We start from the raw sequence: 26,224 nt of genomic DNA on the forward strand, positions 1-26,224 counted from the left end.
TGTTCCATATACTAAATGTTTTGTTTATTTGGTTTTAAAATATGAAAATTCTAAAAAGATGGAAAATGTTCTGTGGAAATTTTTGGAAGTTTTATACCAAATTTTATCCTAGGTCATTTTTGCAGTATTGTATATCAATGTTTACTGGAGAAAACAATTTTCTCAAGTCCTGCCCGACTACATCCCAGCACTCATCCTAAATTTGTCTAACATTAGCTAATATATAGACATCAATGTTTTAATGAACAAATGTAACTCTCTTGTGGGCAATTTCTGTTAGGTATGGACATACATAGATACTATGATGAACACTTGTAAATAAGATTTGCAGATGCAATAGCCACCTTAAGAATTAAGTATGGAGGCTGATAGATTAAACAGAATAACAAGACATGGACAGAAGTTAATCTAACTACTATTCTGAAAGTGATCCAATGTATAAAACGACTTATTCAAGTGCCATTCAGTAAATGATTCTTAATGTGTTTCCATAAAAAATGTATGGGGGAATATACATGGAAATATGTATATTAGATATATTTCTAGTTTACTGACATATTCATTTAAATTGATTTCTACAATGTGCCTATTTGCATCATCAATTCTACTGATAATATATGTATGTGTTTGTGTGAATATACATTACCATATACCTATCTGAGCAAAGTTCTGTCTGTAGTCCATCATATTTACTGCTCATTGAAACAGCAATCAAAAATATGTATTTGTCAGAAGAGAAAGAAAAGTATCCCTTGTAGGATTGAAAATAAATTAAAGTGCTGCTGAATTACATGTTGGTGCTATAACAAAGTAAGAAAAGGCTCCATAATGGCCCACAAGGTACCTATCAACAAATCTAAGTGTACCTGTCCTGTGTTCTCTTGCAGAAACTTTCACCAAAAAAGAGTGTACCATGAACAATAAATAGCATTGCAAATATCTTTAATTTGGTTTCCATACCAAAAGACCGCTAAATCACACAGATCAGTATTTCTGTTAATTTCTTTATGGCCAATCTCCCATGTTTTCTAGGGATACATACCTTGTCTGTTTCTTCATTCAACTAATACATATACAGCATATTGAAATAAAACAGCAGATAAAAACCTTCTTGATATTCAAATTTCAGTAGTAGAGAAGGCAGAAAAAAACCAGGCTCACTGGAAGATGGAGATTTAATGATGTAGCTCTTGTGAAAAATTATTTATTCCATGCTTCAAAGTTTAAATGTCGAAGAAATAGCTACTATAACTTTAATATAAGCCATCAGCTTGCTTCATACAGTTTTATGTTCTGTGGCTCGAAACAAATGTTGGTAGGTTGTCCATCCGCACCAAGCAAATACACTGTAGTCTTTTAGCATTTTATGTAATCTCAGTAATGGACAAGAACAGTTATTTTATAAGGGCCGACTTTCATGCTTTTTTCCTTTGTCTCATTTTTGTTCTTTATCCTCTGTGTCCTCCCCTGTCTTTCCCTTTACAGTTATAAAGCTGCAGCAGCTGACAAAGGAAATTGCCTTAGACCATAATTCTTTTGTAGTAAGACACTCTCCAGAGATCAGTAACACAGTAGAACTGAGCATGAACAAGATCTTAATCCTACTCAGTTCCCTACTGCTGCTATTACTCTGGACAAAGTGTCACTTGGCAAAAATGAAATCTTTCTCAATTAGCTATGAGACAAACAGACAAATTAAGGTGTATCCTAGGTGCCTGAAGACTCAATTACTTTTCTTCTTAGAATCAAGGACTTGGAAGGCTTAAGCTCTTGATTTAGTTTGACTTGAGGATATCATGTATTTTAGTTAGATGACAAACAGCATTAGCTTGAAGTTTAGCATAATTCTGTAACATATATCACACATCAAATAATTGCTTTAAAAATTTAAAAGGAAGAATAATCGAAACAGAGTATCAAGAAAAAAGCAGGAAGTGTTGGAAAGAGTCTATTTTTTGATTTTTGAAGGTGTGATGGAAAAGATAACAAAGGAATTTGATGAAACTAGAACTTGAAAGTGACCTCTGACATCCTTTCCTTAATAAAGGTGATCTGGGATGTAGCTGTCTAATCAATATAAAACACTGACACACTTAGGTTTTTTCCAAGCGTGCTACTGAAGGCAAAACTTCTTTTGCTATTATATAATAAAACCTGCATGATTCATGCCAATGAAATGGCATTATGTTTATGATTTCCATAGATAATGTTTGTATGCATTTTTTGAAGATGCATTTTATGAAGATGCACTTCATAAAATCATAGGATATCCTGAGTTGGAAGGGACACATAAGAATCAAAGTCCAGCATCTAGTGCTGGACGGAACAGCCCCAAGAATCACACCCTGTGCCTGAGAGCACTGCACAACTTGAGCTCTCTCAGGCTTGGTGCTCTGACCACTTCCCTGGGGAGCCTGTTCCAGTACCACCCTCTGGGTGAAGAACCTTTTTCTAATGTCCAGTCTAGACCTCCCTTGACACAACTTTAGGCCATTCCCTCAGGCCCTATCCCTGGTCACCACAGAGATCAGAGTCTGCCCCTCCTCTTTCCTTCACAAGGAAGTTGAAGACTATGATGAGGTCTTCCCTTAGTTTTCTCTTCTCCAAGTGGTCTCAGCTGCTCCTCATGTGGGTTCACTGGCAGGTGAAATGATGCCATTGTAGTATGTGGTGCAAACACTATTGCTCAAGTTTTTTAGGTGTAGTCTTTGTGCAAGAAGAAAGTTGATCCACAGTGGATAATTTGACACAGAAGAGACAAAACTGTTAAATAATAAATTAAAGATAGTTCATCACTGAATCCAAAGGAAACATTAAATCTGTTCTTGTCAGCGATTCTTATGTTGATAAAATACACATTTTCTTTCCTAGCTGCACTGCTTAGTGCCCTCTGTATCCTAAATTATATATCTATTCCAGATCCATGGACTAGTCAGGCATTCACATTTCTATGCATATTCCATAGAGCATGGTAATTAAAAACATAGTCACCTATTCATTCTGTATTTGTTTGATACTCTGGTCTCTATTTAGGATTAGCACAATCTCCTTGACCCAAAATCAAACAAAAACTCTAATGAATATTCCTAGTCATAGCCCAAACAAAGACTGTTACAGTTATGATGCATTTCCATATTTCTGTTGTCATTACCTAGATGGAAAGTAATTTTGTTTGATGTCATCTAACATAAATTGTATGTGGATCAGTCCAAGATTCCAGGAATAAGTAGCAAACTGACATATAATATGGATGTGAAAGTATTTTCTAAGGTGGGTTTAAGACTATGTGTTCTAGATCTAGCATTATTGCTAAAAATAGAAACAATATAATTTCTTAATTTGTGTGACTGTATTACAGGTATATAAGTCAATAGTTTTCTTCCATGTGTCATTTATATATTGCATTTATGTACCAACTATAAAATAAAAATACACAGGCATAGACCATCCTTTTTAATTATAGCAGAATAACACTAGTGAAAGATAATAGGCAGTAATTTGTTTGCAAATGAGTCCTAGATGATTACTTATAAATAAAATATTTCTCATTAAAAAGTATTGGTGAAGAATCTTGGTCCCAGATACATCATAGGAAAAGAAATCCTACTAATTCAGTGAATGCAGGATTTTGTTTTTTGACAATTTGTTATTACAATAATTTAATAACATCTCAAGAGGAGTCTTAAATCTAATCTGCCAGCTTGTCTGCAGTTTATTTGTTTGCATTGCATTCTGGTATTCTTTGAAGGTAATTTTATTAAATGGTGTAAAATACAGAAAGCAGCCTAAGCAATATATGAATAATAATTGGGAAAAGGATTTATATCATATCGGTTGTGTTCAATTTTATGCATGATATATACTGTATTTGTTCAAAGAGATTGTTTTCTTAGAGTACATTTTTCAAGACATGGATTAATTATGTCAGATATTTTGTGGCCACACTGGGAGTGTGCAAATTGTGGCCCTGGTGGTACTTTCAGTGTGTGCCTTGGTCCCCACTTGCTGAATTGGACTGTTTGCTGTTGTTCCTAAATTCTACCTCTACTCATTAAATTCACTTTTCTCTGATTCATTGAGGAGCAATAAATAGTGCATCCTGAGTTCTCCTCTTCATCTTCCTTCAAGGCATCACAATGTTGTGTGCCATGACTTGAAAGGTGTGTCAGGATCCTCAAGAGTAGCTGATGCCACTGTCTACAAGAGAATCTTTTTTAATTCAGTTGCAATTTGTGCTTTCAAAGGAATTGGCACCTGACCCACCTGTCAAATCTATTTTAGGGCAAACAAAAATTTATTGTTTCCTATAAATGCTGTATATAGACCTGTAAAATATTGTCAGTGATGCAGGTTATGCACAGTTATTGAGGCAAGTACTTGAAGAGAGCAGTCTGGTTTTGTCAGATAAAAGTAGCCCTATGAGAGTTGAGCTCAGTAACACTACACCTTCAAAACAGTAAGTACTTCTGCTTGTTTTGCATAATTCTTGAAAACTGATTTAGAAATATTTTAAGTGACACACATTTAGGTATTTTTTCAAATTTTCAAAAAAGCCAGCATGTTTTACAAATGTACTTATTGGTTAAAAGTCAATATGTGTACATAAATATATTTGTACAAAATTATTACAGACTATGTTAACTTTCTGAGGCAAACATCCAGCAAATGGTTCCGAGGAACTCTGATATTCAAAAACATTAAAAAAAAATGACTGTGACAGTGGTGTAGATCAGTATTCCCAAGGATAACTATACCTGAGTAGAAGAATTAGCCTTTGAAAATAGAATTTGGAAGAGTAATCACAGTGAACCCTGTAACACTGAAATCAGCCCATAGGATAATGAAAGATAACACATGAAACTCTCTCTCATGTGTTAATGTCCCTGCTGTAGCTGCACATCTGTGTGAAGGTGAGTGGGTGTGGTCTCTCTATCCTTTCTTACTGTGGCACTATAAAGTAGTTATTGGAAAAAGGATAGGTCTGGTCCCTGTTCACTGCTTATGCATTTTGCAGCAATGAAAATGAAAAAAAGGAAAGAACCACACTCAGATCATATGCCACCAGAGAAATTAATCCAGTGATCCTCAAGATACTTTATTTTAAGCAATGTGACTGCAGTCACATCATTCTGTATCCCTTATAGATGTGCTACACATACAAAATGTGCAGTTCTGGCTACACAGGGCAGCACTTCAGCCTCTTTGGCAGGAGAAAGGATTTAAATGAGTTTTACTGGGCATTTAATTAACTAATTTTCTCAACTTTTGCTATCTAGAATTTGAACTTCTACTTTAAGTGGTTTAAGCTATCTGTTATGCTTTCAATGTAGTATAGCATAGTGTAGCAAACACACATCCAAACTCTACCATAGTGAACGAGTTCTTGCCATTTTAAACCAGGATGTAGGATTTTTTATTTAGAGATTCTGTAGAAAAAAAAAGAGTAGCCAGGGTGATTAGCTTGAAATACTTTGTATTCACAACTTAGTGACTTAAAGCTCACAACATTTCCCTGTTCTATTTTTGCAAATGACCGATCCCTCATGTGGCCAACTTTGAGGGAAAGCGTGTGCAATTTGTTGAAGATCACCCAAAAGGAGCAAATAATTCCTTCATGTGGGAATCATTTAACACATTGTCAATAGCATTTCTACTCCTTAAACTTCAGATGAAGAGTATTTAATTGCCTCTGCAAAGACTGTCAGTTCTAGGAGCTTATTTTAATATCTTGATGTTGAAGTGCAGTTTTGTTGGGATTAGTACTCTCTACACTATAGACCTGATTTTGCAGTGTTTGCAGTAAGAAGGAGTCTCCAAAACCAATGTTATGCATAAATTGAAGTGTGTTCCTGAGTCGTGCCTGTGGTTTGGTGTGACAGTCATTCTCTTTCCTCTGAATGGGAATGAAGTGCATGGCAAAGCATGGAAATGTCAAAGTACCTCAGTTCTATGCATCCTTCATCTTCATTCAGACTTAATCTGACTGGGAATAAGGCCAGGTACCCTGGGATTTTGCCTGAACATCTAAGGGTCCTTTTTAATGCTGCATCTCTCTCCTGTCCTCTCCATATATCATCAGAGAAGAGAAAGATGATAGCTCATTGCTTTGATTGTTTTCTCCTGAGATAAAGAGACAATCAGTGCCCTTTATATTTCTCATCCAGGAAATGACATACTTAAGTAGATTTGCTGTCCCTGCAGAAAGGCAATGGTCTTGTTCTTCTGGCAAGATTTCATAGATCTGTAAAAAAAAAGATATAGCCACATATATGAATGATATTATACACTGGATTGTTTTGCTTACTTTTGTTTTTACCTCACTATTTGTACAATATAAATAAACATCTTTGATCAAACAATGTCAAAAGAATTTCAAACACATAGAAATGAGGGAAGCTATTCTATTTTCTGTAGCACAGATAGGTGGGCTCAGGAGGAAAACATTTGAAACAAATAGGATATATTTTCACATAAACTGTCAAAATCCTGTATTTTATGTGAAACATAATGTCCTTAACAGTGTTTGTGGCAGATGGGAGCTCACCTGTCACATACAAGCAGAGAATGAAAGTTGTGCTGAGACAAGGGTTCTTTTTTTTTATTTTAAAGGGGCAACTGCATAGAGACAATTTTGGAGAAAAATTCTAGCTCTTGCTTTGTGTATAGTGCACAGTTAAGATGCTCTCCTTGTGATTTCTTTTCTCATCAGGTTGCTAAGACAAACACAACAAAGTTTATTCAGTTTGGTGCAGGGTAAAGATTTTTTTGCCAGTCATAAAGAGACCAACACATCCCGAAGCAGAAGGGCCTGCATAGATTTAAGGCAGTTAAAAATTTGACCTCCCCCATAATCTGTTTAATTCCCAGTAGATAGTAAATCATTCATAGATAAAGACTAAGGGCCCTCCTATACCACTGAGAGGAAAAAATTTATAAACCTTTAGACAAAAGAGTTTATAATGCCTGTGAAATCAATGTTCATCAAAGTAGTAGCACAATGTAAGTGATGTTGAAGTCCTAATTATGTGAAATACTATTGGAATCACAATGAAATATTTTAACAATCCAAAATATCTGGATGGTGGGGAATATCTTTAAATGAGGTTGAAAAGACAACAAAAAATAGCTCTTTTCCATTTTTAAACAAAGTAGTTTAAAATTATTTTTTTATTCATAAATCCGCACTAGATATAATTTTTAAAATATGTTTTTATAGACATCTGTAAATTTTATTAATTGTATATTTATTTTATAAAGCATTATGTCTTTTTCAACAAGACACAATGCAGTTCATAATATAATTACTTGAAAGGCCACAGATACAGTTAGAATTAATGAGTTACTCAAATTCCTTACTAGAGCTCTCATAAATAAACTCAAAATATATTCTCCTTACAATTTTTTTTTTATTATTTTATCCTTTAAAATATATATTTGTTTTTACTATGATATACCCTTTATGTTAATACTAGATTTTTTCAGTATGGAAGGAGGGGGCTCGTATGTCAGATCAATACGTCAGATAGAGTAGGGAAGCCATTGATCATCAGTGGAAAAAATCCTTCTTTTTTGTTTAAATATTAAATATAGATAAAGGAATTTCAGGGTAAATTTCACAAATGTAGTCTGACAGGTGTTATTCAAGCACTGCCAAAGTATAACATATCTATATGACTAAAGGAACATCTGACCACAGAACACTTGCTTTATTTAATTATGTACCATGGATGTGTTAAAACATTCCTTGGAAGGAGATCAGCCATTTCTAATACAATTTTCATGATAACTGCATTGACTTGTGTATGATATTTTATATTTTGTTTGTTTTTCTTTTCCCTTTAGGCTGTGCTTTGGAGGTACAAGTTTTCCCAGCTCAAAGGTTCTTCAGATGATGGAAAGAGCAAAATAAAATTTTTGTTCCAAAACCAAGATACTAAACAAATCGAAGCAAAGGTAAAAACAATACATTGTTTGTATAAAGTCAATATACAATTTCCAAAGCAGCTAGGGGAATAAGAAAGTATGGTAACCAGGAAATATTAAGTTAATGGACAAAAAATGCAAAGAAAAGCAATTAAATTTAAACTTTATCTATTTTTTTTATCTAGTTAAAAAAATTTTTGAAAGGTGTAATTAGATTTAAAACGTATGGTATATATGGGTTTAGGCTTTTTTTCCAACTCTCCTCTTTATTATTGTGATAAAGCTGTCTGAGAGCATCGGTACCCTGTTTTTGCCCCTATAACTGTATCATGCAGAAATGGTGAAAAATATGTCCCCAAGTCAACCTGAGAACAAAACTCAGTAAAGGTTGAAAATCTGGTTTTATTTCTCAGAGAAAAAAAAAAGTGTAGATTCAATATGTTTCCTAACAAGACTGAAGTGTCTGTGTCTAATGAAAACTCAGAAGAGTTGTTTTTCCAGTTGTGCTTTTGATTCAAGAGTTAATTCATTAAAACAGTAGCTGTTAGGCCTTTAAGTTTACTTTAATTTATGTTTTTTGAGAATGAGGGCATTTGCTGTCCCAATGTTTGTGAGAAGTGATCTTCCCAAGGTCTGTGATGGCTGTAACTGCCTTGAAGTCTGGGTCAAAGTTCTTTTTTGAGTAGAATCCAAATTTTAGTGCAAACCTAAAGACTATTTTCTTGTCAATGTCTAAGCTTTCCTTTTAAAGGATTTACTATATTGTTTTTCCTGACCATATTGTGTGATAACAAAACAATTCCATGAGCAAAAAGGAAATGGTTAAATAAATTGCCTATAAGGGACATATTGTTGTCCCTTATAGATAATTTATAATGTCCCTTATAAATTGTCTATAAGGGACATATATGGTTAAATAAATTGTCTATAAATTGTCTATATGTAGAGTATTCTAAAATATGTAAAGGAAAAAAATGCATTATTTTTGGGATAGTTATGTGCTTAAATGCCAATAGCTACATTAAACATCTTCCTCCATGTCTCTTTATGCTTCATGCTAATTATTTTCTACCCAGCACCTATTTACTTGATTTTGAGTGGTTTACTCAGTAAAATAAAGGTATGTAAGAGTTCCCATTAAATCAATAGCAATAAAATATGGAGACCATGGTTTTGATACCTTCTTGTTCTGCTACATCTCAAATATAAATACTTTCTTATTTCTGATTTTCTTCAGGGATATTTTTAGTAGTACAGAATATTTTTTCAGCTGTAATAAGACATTACAGTTTAACCTAATGACATGAGGATGATTTTCTCTTAAGAAAGTAATTGTAAACTTTTATCCTACTATTATGTACAGCTGAAGGATATTTTTCTAATATCTGCCTGCTATTGTTGTAATATTAACATATTATTTTAGCACTAACAAAAATTTATAGGAGTCCAAGAATGGCACACTCTTAGGGTGTTTGGGAATTTTGGGGGTTTTGGTTTTGCTTTGTTTTGTTTGGTTTTTTTTTTAATGGCAAAACTAGAATGTATTTTTAATACTGAATTACATTAAAAACTAAAACCAAAGAATAAAATACAGGTTAAAAAAAAAACCAAAAAACAACAGGGTTTTTTCATATTTTAAATTATATCTGTCATATAAATCACTTAGAGATACATAAGTATGCTGGACATAGACAAGTCTTAGACGTATCCTGGTGCCTTTATTGTATGCATTGTTATTTGAACTCAAATTGAGTTCTAGGAAACTCTACCAAACTTTTATTTAGGTAGAAATAGCACGTTCCACCTTATGAAGCCAGAGTATTACACAAACCTGCTAGCATGCTGATTAATATGCTGTCTTGTTCCCTGGTTGCTGCTCTTTACTATAAATTTAATCTTTCACATCACTCGATTTTGCAATAAAAATTTCTTAATTTTAATTAATTTTTTTGGTGAGCAAAGCATACCAACTCTATGCAAAGATGTCAGGTTATATTTTCTTTGGATTGTACTGTGGCATTTATAATGAGAACTTCTATCCATTCCAATTTGTTTACATATTAAGTATGTTGCTTAGTCTAAGAAATGTAGATAAATGTGTCTGTAAAATGAATATGAAGGTTCTTGGGTCATATATTTTCAAGTTGTTGGCTTACAATTTAGTGGATAACCTCCTTCTGTATCCTTTAAACCTTTCATAGATTCAAAGCACTATTCATCATAAGGAGAGGTGGCACAGTCTAGCCTCTATTTTCTTGCTTTACATTCCTGAGTCAGAAGTATAGCTATTTGTGGAACTGTTGAGTCATTAAGAAATGTTAATCAGATTTTTAGAAATATTTGTAATGCCAGATTTCATGAATACTGTATGCAACTTCATTTGAAATCAGAGGATGGAAATTTTGTAAAACATCTGTTAAAAGTTCTGATGAATATTCATGCCACAGTTATTATCACCTGTTAAATGCAGCCCTGTTTGGCAGCTGGCCTAGAGAACCACTGCTGTAACACTTTCCTTATGATTCTATTCCTTTTTTCCCCAATGTTATAATAAATTAAGAATAATCAGAATGTAGTGAAAAGAGAACTCAGAAGAGAATAAAACAAAAAAGTTGGGGAACCATTGTACCAATGTATTAGGGCTCTTTTCTTACTTATTCCCAAATATCAATCTGGAAGCAGGGCATGGCAGGGAACTTTCCAGACATCGCAAATTCTGTGTTCAGTTTTGGGCCATTCACTAAAGACATTAAGATGGTGAAGTGAGTCCAGAAAAGAGCAACAGAGCTGGGGAAGGGTCTGGAACACAAGCTTGATGAGGAACAACTGATGGAGCTGGGGTTGTCTAGCCTGGAGCTAGGGAGGAATCTCATTGCTCTCTACAACTGCGTAAAAGGAGATTGTAGCCAGGTGGGGTCTGCCTGTTCTCATAATTAAAAAGTGAATGGACAAGATGCAATGGCCTCAAGTTGCACTAGGGGAGGTATAGGTTCGATACTAGGAAAAATATATTCACCAGGAGGGTTGTCAATCATTGGAAGAGGCTGCTCAGAGAAGTGGAGGAATCACCACCCCCAAAGGGATGGTGTAGATATGTAGATGTGTCAGTTGGGGACATGGTTTAGTAGTGGACTTGGTGGTGCTGGATTAACCATTGGACTCAATAAATGTCCTATTCAACCTAAATGATTCTATGTAGTAGCTTCACAGAAAGCATGTGCTATCAAAATCCAAATTCTTCCTGTCTTCCTTCATTTATAATGAAGAACATTTTGTGTATCTCATGCTTTCCCAGATGTGTGTGATTATGGCATGTTGAACCTGCGTGATAATACCCTTTAGCTTTAGAACACTTTTTCATTATCTGCAGAATCAAGTGTCAAAATGCTTATCTATTGAATTTTGATCCAAACTTGGATAAATTTGTAATTATTTTAGAAATGTATTCCAACTTGTAGATATACATTTCTTGGGAAAAAAATAAGTATGCAGCAGCATTTTAAATTTTATCATAAAGGCTTCATAATTGTATACCAACTTCTCTGTATTCTGGTGGAATATACTGAAATACCAATGTTAATGTTAGAAAAATCTAGGAAAAATGCATTTTGGAGTAAAGTCCAGCACCACATTCATCAGTTAGCTTTTTTTGTTTGTTTTGCCTTTTTTTTTTTTTGTTTGATTGTTTGGTTTTTTGGTTTTTTGTTTGTTTGGGTTTTTTGGTTTTTGTTTGTTTGGGTTTTTTTTTTGTTTGTTTGTTTTGTTTTTGTTTGTTTGTTTTAGTTTTTTGTTTTTGGGAAAAACAATTGCCACCAGAGTTTATATTCATAAGTGAAAGAAAGTCCTTCACTGACACTGAATAGCTAAGATTTTTATGACACTGTCAACATTTTTTATATTGTGTTTCATGCCTGACTTAAAAAATTCAAAATGGCATGCCTTGAGAAATACAGCATGTTCTCTGGATTTAGTTACAGTTTAACTTATTCCCCAGTATGGTTCTTTTCAGCTTTAAAATAATTTTATGTATTCAAATATTTCAAATACTGTCTTTTTTTTTTTCTGTAGAGACATTGTACTCATGCATTTGTTTGGCTTCTCTCTAAGTGAAATTATGTTATTTTAAAGATATATAATAATATATAAAAATAAAGATATAGAATATAGAATAAGAGAGATACTCATGGATTTAAGCAGTTCCAGTCTAAAAATCTGAACAATAATTACCATAGGTCACACCAGTGGGTCTATGGCAGGGTGCCTGAAAGCAAACACCTTACTAAAAAGGTATCTAAGGCAAGGTCTAAGTAGTTTCTGACAAGAAAATCACTTAAGGGCAGCATTAATCACTGATACCCCCTAGACATTCCAATCGGTAGGTTATTTCCCAGCTGTCACTCACCAGGAGATATTGCACAATTTTGTTCAGTGAGACAAAATTTTTATGAGTGAGAGCCACAAGATAGAGCTGTCACCTTGACAGAATGTGGAGCCAATATGTCCCTGTATTTGTTCTTACTGAGCTGTTTGGCTTGGGTTAAAAAAAATAAGCACAGGAGGGCAAAGCTTTCTCTGCATCTGTAAAGTCTCAAAGGGATTCTTTTAGACCTTCCAATCTAGTTACTTATCAATTTACCCATAGTTTAGCTATAGTTTAATGATCCATTAGTGTCCCAGTAGTATCACAGCAGCTTCTGGAGGTGATACACAATCTAAGAACTATAATAAACTCAGTGGTGTGATCTCCAATTTAACCTAAGTATTATACTTTTCTGACAAAACAGAAGGGTACCTTAAATCTTGGAGAGTTCCTGTTCCAAGATATAACCATATGCCTCCAAACATTGGAGTAAGTGATGTGTATAAAAATCATCTAATTACATTATTGAATTTTTACCAAACTGGGAACTGAGGGTCTCTGTATGCTTGGTAAAACATGTATGACTCAAATGCTACACTTCAGTCTGTGCTTTAACCTCCTGCAACTTGCAGTACAACAATTCTTTCAAAAAGACTCAGGCAAAGTCACATTGGTGTGCTGCATCAGGTGAGCTTTTGTTCACAGATGGGCTGAACTCCTAAACTAAGCAGTACAAAACTGAAGTGGGTACAAAAACAAGTTTATCAAGATGAAGGTCCAGTCCATTGTCTTCATCTATTTGAATACAGAAAGCCAAAGAAGGCACAAATATGGTATCAGCAAAGGGAGAAATTTAACTTCAAGGATTTCAAATTAACCTCATTATTAATTAATACTACCTTAGTATTAATTAATGCCAATTAATTTATACTTGAAATTATCTTGTAAAGAAATCTAATCTAAATACCCTTAATTACTACTGATCACATTGCTGTGAACAAAATACCCACTTTCTACTGTTGCAAGGTGACTTGATGGGTGCTTGCATCATTTTCCAAACTGACATTTCTGTTCATTTCAAGGCTGTTCTCCATGCAATTTTAAATTAATCCTTTTTCTTAGCCTTGAGGGTTTTTCAGTGAGCATCACAGTACTCTTCACATTTAGAGTGTCAGCTTTAAATGGGTTATAAGTATACAGCCTTAAGATTTTTATAGAGTGATTGCTCAGTTGCAGTTACTGAATTTTAGAGTTCAGATTTCTGATTTGTGTTGGTTTCTGTGGTTCATACTTATTTTTAGTTTCCCCATGTCTTACGCATGGATTATTCGTCTAATATCTATTTTAGATCAGATTCTATGCAAATACAGACATGTAACTCCACTTCTGATTAACAAATACCTTCTCATATAATCTGTTTATATATGGATAAAAGGAACACATTTTTAAAATTTTCTAAAATATGTTTTGAAATACCCATAGTAATGGGTACTTCAAAACATACAATTACTGGATTTTGTAAATGTGTCATTTACGTAGTTGTATCATACTACGTAATACACGTATAATACAATGCAATAAGATATTTCTGGAGTTTGTTTCTTTTCTTTTAGGAAAACTCTCTTTTTCCTTTCTTTGTCTTTTCAATCCAGACTTCCTTTGTGAAAAGCTACTAGAATTCCATTATACTTCTAACATTTTCAATGACTGAATCTTTCTCACATGCCTTTTTGTCCACTTACGTTGTCCTCAGCAGGAACTGCAGATGTTCAGATTAATAATCTGGAGGTGGCTGGTATAATGACAGCAATGTAGGGTGGGAACAGTTTAATCAAGAGATATCTTAGACAATTTAAAGACAATTTAAAGACCAGAGGGTACACTGATATTCCTGGGAGTGTAGGGTCTTAGGTGAGGTGTACAGGCAACAGTCTGGAAATTATAATAATATTAAATTGTGTACTTGTGCATGGACAAGTAGGTGTGGCTTAAATTAGGATTTCTTTGCTTTTTGGAGGATTCAGAGCATGTGAATTTCCCTACTGGTATCAACTTCAATGGCTTAACTGCATATTTTTTCAGGTTTTTTAGGATTTGTCTGATTGTTCACTTGAAACTTTATCTGGACTATTTGTGCAGTACACACTACCCTGCCTAGAGGAAGGTGTACTCAGACAAAAGTATGGCTGAGGACAAAGTGCGTACAAAAACAGCCAGGGTGGCTGGGGATGCACAAAAGCCTGTGAGTTCTCCTGTGTCTGCTGGCAGTAGTGCTGACCTGGAGACACCTAAAGGGGCAAGTTCCCAGCAGAAGTGAGGGCATGTTTTGTCTGTCAGCAGCTCTACATGGAGTGTATCTGTTTGTTAAGGTTTCTTGTGATTAGGTTAATCTGCCTGAGAAATGTTCCTGATAGGTCCTGTTCCCATCAATCAGGCTTCTGAGAACTGAGTTGCAGCCATTAATCAAACCTACATGTACTTGCCACATACCAGTCAGCCTACTGTGCTTCATATTGCTTCAATTTCCAGTTAAAAATGCATTTCTTCATTGAAATAGGAATAGTGTTTCATTGCAAATAATAACCGAGCCTTTGATGACTTCTCAGTGCTCTTCTTTGCAGTCAAGGTAATTTCCATCTTGTGTCACTACTATTGATAACAATTATCAAGTGGGACCTTCAGAGACTGTTCTGTTGCCTCACCATTTCCCTTGATGGTCAATTGAGCAGTGGATACTCCTGATGTGTTACTATTGCAGAAAGCTGTGATAACTCTTGGAAATAATTGTACTCATGCACTGTAAAAATTCAGTGTGCAGTAGCTGTAATTATGATAGTAGCAACGTTTAGCTTGTAGCGTTGCCTAATTGACTTGAACAATTCTCAGACTGTAGCATTTGTTTTAATATGGTTGCATTGCTGAGACATAGGGGGAACTGTAGTCTTTCCACAGAGAATACATGCAATTGATATTAAAAATATTAAAAAATATTTCACAGTTCCACTAAATATTTATTCCCTTATCTTAAGCTTCAGGTGTGTTTTTATAGTACTAAAAAGGTAAATTAATTAATTAATTAATAATATGAAGTTAACTGAAAAGTAATTTAATTCCAATGGCCCATGGTTGTTATTCTGAAATAGCTTCCATAATTCCTTGTTACCTGATCTTTGAATGACCACTGTTTTTTTTATTTATGATAAATTTTCTTATTTTAAAATTTGAGACAGGAAAAAAAAATCCATTTTGACATAGTCATAAAATTGCCTTTCTCTCTGGGTTTGAAACTGAGAATGTCTCTAAACGGATTATTTTTTATATAGACACAGCTGGCAGGTTTGTGAAACTTGGCATAATTTTTATCTTTTATTTTGAGATTAAAGGGGAGTTTAAAGAATCTCATGGGATGTTATCAGTTAATTTCTGAGCATGTCTGAAGGACATCTGCTGAGGCTGTAGGAGACCTGAACAAAGCTTCACCCATTCAGTACTTCACTGGACACTGCACATGCACCTGTCTGGTTTCGTGCTGTTGTTCCTCACCCATGAGGGCTTTGTGAATATCTCCATGTATTCCATGAAGCAATGTCTTCCAGGAAGTCTCAAGAAGCAGAAAATTGCAGGCTGATGTCATTTGAGAGATTTAGCAATTTTTGTTGAATTTACAACATTTTCAATATTCTTCTAAACAAAAAATATAGCCTGGAAATACCAATGCTGGTTGGAAAGACAAGAAGAATAAACCACAGATAGCAATTACTGGCTTCACGTTTCAATGAAAAAATCTGTATGGGCAGTGAATCAAAGCAGAAAGATGTAAAATCTGTACTTACTTTCCCTAGACTTGTATGCATTGAAGTACCTCAGTAATTGCTTTCCAATACAACAGCTATTTATTGATTAAATACCAGCTTCAAAAACACATACTGAAAATAACCTAAAACTTGATCACATAAAGTCATTAGACATAAAGGAGCAAATTTATATATGTTAAAAATGTAGTTTTTATTTATTTCCTCTCTAGTGGAGTCTAAAAAATAGACTCCCAGCTAGTGTAATCACAAGCTGAGTGGGCTATAAAGAAATTTAAACTAAAGCAGAAAAATAAGGAATTTGTAAAATATTCCTAAAAAAATTAAAACATGGAGTATGTTCTTTTTTTGGCCCAATAAGAAATCCAAATTATCACTCTGCGATAGTAGCATATTTTGAAATTATGTCCTGTTGTTGTTGAATAAGAAACTACACAGAAGGCTGGTTTGGTTTGTATAGCATAGTATAGTTTTAATTCAGATTCTCCTTTTTATGCATATTTTTGATACAGATAGACCTGATTGGTTAATTACTCAATACATTTCACCTGATTTGTTAATTAAAAAATCATCTTTCTTATAAACAATCTTTGAAAAAACCAAGAAAACAGAGTGTAGGAAAACAACACCTGCAAGTTGTTTATAATAATAAATTATTATTTTTTATCTTCAACTCTCTAAAGTCTCACAAACCAGTTCTGGGAAAACTTATCTAGTTTTCTCACTATGTCCTCTCCACAATGCCCTCTCTGTTTTAATATATATATTAAATAATCAGGTAAGAAAATAGCTGTTTAATAGTGTGATTTAATAGCTGATTAATAGTGTGAGAAGACATGATGAACAAATGTAATATATGTGGAACTCAACATTATTAATTTTTGTGGATACATTAGTTAAACAGTAGTAGTCCAGAGGTGTGCAGACTGTTACCGCACAGCCATAAAGTTTCTATCTGAATTAAACTACAGAAGTGCCAGATACGCATTAACCTTAGGGAAAATAAAAATTTTATAGTGTCACTTTCTTTTCCCTTTAGATACTAGGATTTCATATTTCTATGAGGCACTTAATCCAGGTATTTGTCCATTTTAGCCTCCAAGCAGTTATTTATTGAATGTTCTGTTTTCAATATCTAAGTCCCTATAATGGAGATTTGCAAGGTACATTAGCAGAATTACATCAGGCTATTAAAATTATTGCTGTTGTAACAGTGGTTCATTCCTGGTTATATCCTTGTGGGGTGTTTTTCCATTTCATGTTTAATTTTTTTTTTTTTTTTTTTTTTTTTTTTTTTTTTAATTCCAGGAGCTGGAGTTTTCTAACCTGTTTGCAGTTCTTCACTGTATCCACTCATTCTTTGCAGCCAAAGTGGCTTGTTTGGACCCTTTGTATGTAGGCAGCCAAGCCACAGCTTCTGCTGCTCCCACAACTTCTGGTACTGGCAAAATAAAGTATTCTACTTGACATCCCCCATGACAGCACTGCCACTTAACAACGAGACATAAAAATGTATAAATATTCATAAGATTTAGACCTTTGGTGAACCATGTATGTGGAAACCAATCCTGGAGGCAAGACATCTTGCAGCATCAGCAGATAAATGGTCACGTGGGATCGTAATTTCATCTCCGTTCTGCAAGACATCAGTAAATAATCCTAGTCAAAACCCCAGAATAGGATGGATATGCTTTTAGTATTATCTATTTGTACTTACATAGTGCTTTAAGCAGCATTGGAAGCAAAGGAATAAATGGCAAAATGAAGCACTTGAGTATTTAATAAAATTTTCAAATTGCTGTAATAATACACAAATAGAATTGTCATTTTCCTCTTTTCAGATGTTTTTTAATGACAATATACTAAACTTTGAGTATGAACATAATGCCCTACCATTATATTATAAATGAGAGCAAGCATACAGTACATGGTGACAAAGGAGATAAGCATGAAAAGACATTTGTGTAAGTACCTCCTCAAATAAGAAAGCACTTTAAGCACTGTTGTAAATCCATACTCATGTTCATACGTGGAATCATGCTACTTTTTCCATTTTATTCTATTCATCTAAAAGTAACAACTGCAGACATATAGCCATGCTGGTCTGATACATTAAAAACAAAGCAAACAAGCCACAAAAAGAAAAAATACTTTTCCATGGGTAAGTACCTCTTCTTCAAGTAAAAATAATGGCATATTATTTTAATTTTAATTCTAAATTAAGTGCAAGTCCAAAAACAATGTGCCATCTATTTATTTCCTCTGTTTTTTTTTTATTAAGAATTAAATACCATAAATCCAACTGTCTTTGTTCACAAGAGTTTGAAATTGTTTCAGAAAACCCATCTAATTCATTGTTTCCATAGTTAACCTTGATTTCACATCATAGGTAGAATTTATGTTTCATTTAAACTCTAAAAAAACGGACTTTTTTCATTATGCTTGAAAAGTTATTTTACCATTTGAATTTTTAATAAGTTATTTATATATATATATAGATAGTACAATGGGAATAAATTGAATAAACTATAAAGAATGCATTACAGAATGCATAATTTCTTTGTTTTTTAAGACCTTTGCATCACTCTGAATCAAGTACTAGTTTCAGAGTATCATTTAATGATGAAATATAAAGGACTTGTAAGTTTAAAATTAATAACTTTGTTTTATTGTGATTTTGTAATATAATTTAATTTTGCACTATGTCACACATGAGTGAAGATGATGGAAAAAAGGTATACATTTTCAGTAGCAGTTTTGGGGGTTTTCTATTTATTGTATTGAAATCAAAATTACCTTTTTTTCCCCCCTCCACTTAGACTTGTTAGTAACACTTATGAGAAAGGGCCACCATCTTCCTCATTTAGCAGAAAGGCTAACTCTGTCACCTCCCTTTCTATGTGTTAAGATGATTAATACTTCAAAAGTGAACCCAGAAGAGAGCTTATCCAAATGGGAACAATTCAAAGTGCAGGGCAGGGACTAAAGATCAATGAAATATAGGAGCAAATCATGCCTCTGTTTTTTTGCTTTGCATTAGAAATATTTGGACTTACATGTGTGAGAGTAACATTGTTTTGTATTATAGCTGATCTAATTTGATATTAGCTCCAAATAATCTGAAAATATCTGGGGAGGGGAGGGGAACTCATCACTTTCAAAGGTCTTCTGCTACACACGTTCTTCCTATTAGTACACCTCCAAGGACTACACATTTTTTTTCCATCCTAAATTCATTGGAATGATGTAACAATCCAGCTATTAAATACTCTTAAGTGGCATCAAAATCCAATGTTTTCATAGGCACCATAATGAAGTTTTTAATAAGGATTGTCCCTAAATAAGGGGGTCACATCTGAAGGACAGATAAAAATGCCATGGCTGTCCATAGGATCTCAAGCTTGAGACACAAACCCCAGATATTTTAAATTTAAAGCTATAACAGTTTAAGAGGTTTAATAATGGTAACTCAGGCACTGCCCTTGTCTAGAAAGCATATACTGGAAACACAAATTTTGGCAGCGCGTTGACAGTGCTCAAAAGAGAAGCCTGATATCTTTTAATGGCAGTTCTCAGTCCTCCCAAAAAATCTCCTCCACTTCAGTGCATTTCTGTGGCATTCAGCTGTCACAACAGTGTGGCCATGTGCTACCACCTCTGCTGGCAATAGCAGAATCTGAAACTGGTCAGCTGCTGGTTGAATGTTTTCTGTTCAACTGTTCATGTGATGTGCAGTTGCATCACTGAGTCTGAGGGGTGTTTAGGAGACGTGCTTAAATGAGCATAACATTTACCCAAACCAGCACAAAGTATGTCATTGCAAATTTCTGTAGATGAAGGAATCCCATTATATTAAAGTCTCCCACAAAGAATTTAAACAAAAATACTCATTGTGCAGAATGGAGTTAATGATATGAACTTTTGAGACTCTACCAGGGTATCCTGAAGATCTCTGTCAAGTGTTCTGTTTGTAGAACATCTGCATTCATCACTGAGAGTTTTGCAACTGTGCATTAAATACAAAACATTTAAGAAACGCATTAGCCATTAAATTGTTTTTTATTTTTGTTGTTTTTCTAAGGTGGTAAACTGGTGGGGCTTCATCAGTACTTTTATTTTCAAGAAGAAAAGTGTTATTCAGAGAATATAAGATGTCATAGTTTTGACTGCAGGTCAGTGTTGATTTGTAAATGCTGCAGACATTTGTGCAGTGACCTCACAGAATATTCAGAGGTGACTCTGCATGCAACCTTGTCCTTGTAGAGCAACTTGGTCAGAAATTCAATCTTGAACCAAAGAGGCAAAATTTTAAATTCTGTGTTATAACTAATCCTGAAATACCAAAATAAAATTTACAAACATATTAAATGGCTACATTTTGCATTTAAATACCTACATTTAAAGCATAGTGAACTCCATGTGAATATGTCAAAATTCAGGCTTTGTGTTGCAGCCTGTCATTTCACACATAACATATAATGAGTACAAGTGTTTCATAAGTCAACACAGCCCATTGACTATGAAAAAACAGAATTATAATGAGCCATCAACTTTTGCTAAAAATCTGTATGCAAGTAAAAGTAAATATTTTAACAAGAAAGAGTAAACAAACCAATCCATAGCATAATACATAATTTGTTCTCTTTATGTCATTATATTTTCAAGTAAGTTTAATGAAGAAAATTTTAATAGTACCATGCCTATTGATGTTATATAGTATACCAAAAATATGTATTCTTAAGTATAACAAAATGTATTTGACTTCATTTGGTTTGTTTTATGATGGGAATTTTAGATTATCTGGTCTTCACAGAAATAATCATATGCTAGGTTATAGTGTTAGCATAAGCTTATTATGGAAGTGTTACAAATTTTAATACATTTATTCATGATTTCATCAATAAGTGAATATGTTTCATTTTCTACATCTTTTTAAAAATAAGAGCTACAGATTTTCAAAAGAGCTTTGCATTCCAGTAGCACAAAGACACCATTGAAATAAAGATTAGCATATTTTTTTAGCTGTTGGGCATTTTATTATGTTAATTAAGTACATCAAGAACTTAGCGGACAAGAGCTAGTTTTAAGAAGGCTATTTTTTTAAACCAATCATTTAAAGTTTTGTCTATTCAAACTAGAATTCTTAAGAATACAAACCAATAATATACAGTATCAATATACTTTGAGAAAAGGATCACGAAAAGTCGTGTTTTCTAAATTAGTACTTGATTCCACAAAATTATATTTATTTATTTTAAATGCAGAGACTTATCAGAAGACCTCAAAGTACACAGTTAAACATTTGTAGTTGTCAACATTGCAGTCTGTTACTTTTAATGCGATTTGGTTTATTCAATGCCTTAAGATGTTTCTTGTATCAGAGGAAATATTAGAAAATACTTGAGATCTTGAGAATGTACAACTGTTGCCCTTAGAAATTCAGATCAGTTTTCATTCTTTCTTAGCAATTCCAATAAAGCTTTTGGAAATTTTATTAACATTGAAAACACTAAGCCCTGCATTATACTTTCTATTTCTTTATGTGGTGGTTTGGTCTCTGAAAAAGTCTAATGTCTGAAACAAAGTTAAAGCTGATTTTAAAAAGATCTGTCTCAGGCAGTTATGAGTAGGAGCTTGAAGCTCACACCTCTGACCAGTTCAGTATGATGGAAAACATGAAAGACTCACTTAAGTTCCCAGATTTTAAGTACCTGTCTTAGATGCCTGAGGTTGCACTTCAGGCACTTCAAAAGGAAACACAGGGTGGGAATATAGCTTAAGATCTCTCAAGGTGCACGTGTATGTGTCTCCCTTTCTCTCTGTTTCTCTAAGGAACTAGAAGTGCTTCTACTTTAGTGCTTTCATTTTATCAGGAATGTGCTTTTTAAGCCAGGCTCCTGCCTACAACCACTCCTGCAATTTTATCACAGAGCAGTCGTCAAGCACATGAGCTATTTCTTTCAGGATGACTCTAAGCAAGCATCCCAGTTCCAGGTCCTGATGGGCTTTCAGACCATGCAGCCCAGCCGAAATTAGTCCAGAGGGAAAAACCCTCCGAGACGTTACCAGCAAGGCTGCCAGGTCCTGGTGCCAACCATCTCTCTGGCTGTGGCAGCTGCTGCTCGTGCACCATGGAGAAAAAGCTAAAAAGCTAAAAAAGCTCAGCTTCACAGTGTAGCCCCCTGGAGCTCAGTGCCTGGAGGGGGATGCTGTGCTGCAGCAAGGGGCAGAATGAAGCTGAAAAAGGCTGATGGTGCCTGCATAGGTTATTTTGCATCACTTCTTTCCTCACCACACCACACACTATTAGCCACAAGCAGGCTACCCCATGCTGGTCAACCCTCTCCCTGCTGCATCTTTCTCTCCATCTGCCACAAACACACACCTGAATATTGGCTCTGGGGTCCCCAAGCATATTTCCATGTTCCCTTACTCCTGTTGCTCAGACAGATGCAAAACTGTACTTAACTACATAATGGAACCTCTAAACCTTGGACAGGGAACAGTGTTGAGGTTTATAGCAAGAGCTTAAGAGTGCTTGAGTGTGTGATTAACTTTCAGGTTATAGCAAATAAATTCATAACTGTGCTTAAGTGCTTTCCTGACTTGGAGGGTTAAGTAGAATTCAATTTTCCTGAAATAAGTTCTATAATGTCAACACATTTCTACTTGCTTGGCTCCATTTTCAGGAAGTCAAGCAGAGACAGTGGTTCATAGCTTCCTGGAATCAAATTTAAAAAACATTGGAATGCTGGAATAAAAAAAAAAATTCTGTTGAAATTCTGTATATTATTACAGTGCATAATCTATTGAAATATATTGAACAATGTAAAAACAAATGCTTTCATTTACATTTCCTAGTCAGTTTTTGCTGTGGTATACATGCCTTCCACTTTTAACAATTTTCTCCACAGGAATTCCAGCTATCTGTCACAGAAATTCTTTTGCAATTCAGTATATACTAATATATAATGCTGTGTGTATGTATGTGGGGAGTGTGTGTGTGTATGCATGTGTCTATATATTAGTATATACTAATGGAATATATTCAGTATATATTAATGAAAGTTACATATTAGGCACAACTGTAAAACAGAAGCATACATCCATGAAGCTTTATATTTAAAAACTTACAATACTATAAAGAAACATGTGTATATTAGTTTGAGAAATGGCTATTTTTGCAGGGTATGCACAATCTGGATATATGATAATAAATTGATAAACATTAACAGATTTATTATTTCATACCTCCAGGAACTTAAAGATTTTTTAAATTATTCCTATCCCTTTAGCATATTTGCAATATATGTCATAAATTTTAATTTGTTATGGATTAAAATGACTGAAAAATGTAATAGAAAGTCCTATATATTTTATAAATATTAAAAAAATTAAGAAAAGCTATTCAAATTATTTATTTCATTTTAGTTAAGGTTTTGTGATTGTTTGTAATATGTATTTGTGACAAGCATAAGTCACCTAGCTGTTTAAGCTCATTAATGTACCACTAATAAAATGCTATCTTCTGTTTTGTTTTTGTTATGCTTCTTTTTGTAATGAAACAGAGCAGAAAAATAGAAAATAAATACTTTTTTTAACTAATCTTTTGCATTCAGTCATACAGTGTATGAGTTTTATATCATTGAAAGCCAAGCCTGGGAAATCAAGAAAATATTTGAAGAATCTGGGGTGATAAAGTTATTTCCCAAAAACTGTTTATTTAATAGAAATTATGGCCATTCCTTACTTGTATGATCATTTCTACAAGGCCTGTCACCCATTTAATGCCTGACTAGAACTTCAGAAATATCCCACTCTCCTTTGGCTATGAAGCTCAATATACAGCTATCACCCAGCCACCAGATTATTCTACCATTGACATTTAACTGCTCGGCTCATTATTGCAGTGCCTGAAGGTATTTTTGGTATATCTGAAACCAAACAATTTTCAAATGGTGCTGCAACTACTCGAGCAAAACCAACTTTGATGAATTTAGTTTGTCTTTTTCCCTGAGTGAGGGAAGAGATGCTGGAAGATGGGGAGTCTCTGCTTTATTTAGGCACCTTTGCAACAATTTAGGGTGGGAGTCTGCAGTGCACGTCTCACATGCACATTTTTGACATCTTTTTTTGTGCTCCCAGTGTGGAAAGATCAGGTAAGCTCCCGTACAACAGTGCTACTATCACCTGTCTCTCAGCCCATCCAAAAGCACTCCCCAGGGCTTTCTCCTGAGGCTGGAGTTGCCTTCCTCAGTTCTATACCCAAGGAAATCTTCTTTGGTGGTCCCAGCCCTTTCAGCATCTTGAAGAGAAGGAAAAAATATGAACTAATTTTAAGTGTGATGAATACCTTGTGTTAAAGAAAATCTCAGTCCACATTCCCTGAAGTGATTAGGCTGCTGTGGGTCAGCAAACATACATATCTTTGCCACATCAGTTAGGTTCCTGTGTCTCAAGTTTGTGTTTATATCTCATTTAAGTGAAAGGGCAGAAAAAATGAGAGGAGTGAAGTCTTAAAAAAAAAAAAAAAAAAAAAAAAGGAGATGAAGAGAAACTTAGACTATTACAGTTAGGAGTACCTTGGTATTAAGTATATTCCAAATGTACAGGAATTTTCTTATAAACCACCATTTTCATTTGCCCAGTAACTATGAACTGTATTCAGAGCATGGACTCATATAGGACTGAAAGGTTTTATTCTGGAAATTCCTGATGTCTTCTGAATTATTTCTTTTTAATCTCACATGTTTTACGTCTTTCCCACATGTTTTGGCCTCAAATGAAAACTCTTGTAATCAAAATTTCCTAATATATAATCCTTGAATAATATTCTTTCAATTCATGTTTCTTATGTTCCACAGCTTGTATACTTTTACTCCAAGCCCTACAATTTATTCTTGAAACATTTTGCTGCGGTGTGGGTTGATTTAGTCAGTTGGTTTTAATGTTCGCTAGCCTTATGCTCCTCCATTTGTCCCCTTACAGCTGGTTTGATCCAAGTTGTTTACCCCAAAAATTTCCACCACTTGACTCCCCAGTTATCTGTCAATCTTCTCACCTCTTCCTGTTTTCTCCTTATTTGGTTCCATCAGTCTGAGTTTGTTTATACCCTTTTGGCTGTCAATCCTGTAATTACCCCCAGTTTCTTCCAGAAAGTTCTGTATCAATAACTCCAGTTTAGCTTTTCTATTTGTCCCCTGACCTTGTACCTACCCCTGCTACATTATCATAGGTTGTTGTATCCCTCTCTGGTTTATCCCCATTGGGCAAGACAGGTTTACACCCCTGTCCGCCCACCCCTTATTTAAGTTGCTGCAGTGTTTGATTTCTTTGGCATTTGTCACTGCACCCGCTCAGAGACACCTTTCTTGCCCCACCTGGGGGAATAAAGGACTCTTTGGGCTGGCAAACAAGTGTCCTCTCTCATCTCTTCACCTCCTCTCAGCGTGCAGAGTTACTCAGGCTGCGCACCCATGGGCAGTGCCAGCCAGACCCTTCCACGCGCCCGGGCCGTGGCAGGTACCCACCACAGCATTTTAAATTAATTATGATCTATTTACCTGTGTGTCTGACCTACAACAGTTAAAAGAGGATATTATTTGTGTCTTTTCAATGATAAATATTGCAGATGTCTAGTACTTCTTTTTCAGTGTTTTGAAAGAAGTTATTCTTACATTTACCTATCAAGTAGTAGTATTTTTTAAGTATTCTTAAAAACACAATCCTGTTTAAAAATTGAAAATTATATCATTTTAATTTTTCTAACCAGAAGCAAAATAATTTATTCTCTGTAGTGCTATGGTTGTTGTTGCTATATATTTGTTCAGAAAAGTGGAGGATTTCACTCTACAGCAAGTATTGGCATTTATTGGCTATGTTCTTTGTGTACTTTGCATTCACACTCTTCTCACCACTTTGAGCAGAATTTCTTCCCAGCCTTTTCTTCCATGTCATGTGCAGCACAATTTTCAACCAGACCTGGCTCAGGACTCCTTAACACTGTGAGAGCAAAATTTTACTAGCCTAAAAATGCTTTCTCAGAAGCCATAAGTGGAGATTTATTTTTTTTTTATAAAGCACACCCCATAAAAGCAGCACCAGATGGAAGAGGGTGTGTGGAAGCACT

At 34.5% G+C, this 26,224-nt stretch overlaps 1 protein-coding gene across 9 annotated transcripts in view; it reads left to right on the forward strand.

Annotated features, from left to right (window-relative positions):
- Positions 1–23,629, forward strand: part of SNTG1 (syntrophin gamma 1) — a 314,313-nt gene extending 290,684 nt beyond the window's left edge. For all 9 annotated transcript variants that reach the window (XR_014952899.1, XM_077783692.2, XM_085572105.1 and 6 more), the window contains 2 exons: positions 7,843–7,953; positions 17,404–23,629. Coding sequence is in view for 8 of the 9 variants with exons in the window: in XM_077783692.2 (XP_077639818.1) it covers positions 7,843–7,953; positions 17,404–17,562 (270 nt within the window). In the remaining variant the exon portion in view is untranslated. The remainder of the gene's footprint in view (positions 1–7,842; positions 7,954–17,403) is intronic.
- The last annotated feature ends 2,595 nt before the right edge of the window (positions 23,630–26,224 follow it).

This window comes from Lonchura striata, chromosome 2 (genome assembly GCF_050655825.1).
Source record: "Lonchura striata isolate lonStrDom1 chromosome 2, ASM5065582v1, whole genome shotgun sequence".
NCBI classification, from domain to species: Eukaryota; Metazoa; Chordata; class Aves; order Passeriformes; family Estrildidae; genus Lonchura; species Lonchura striata.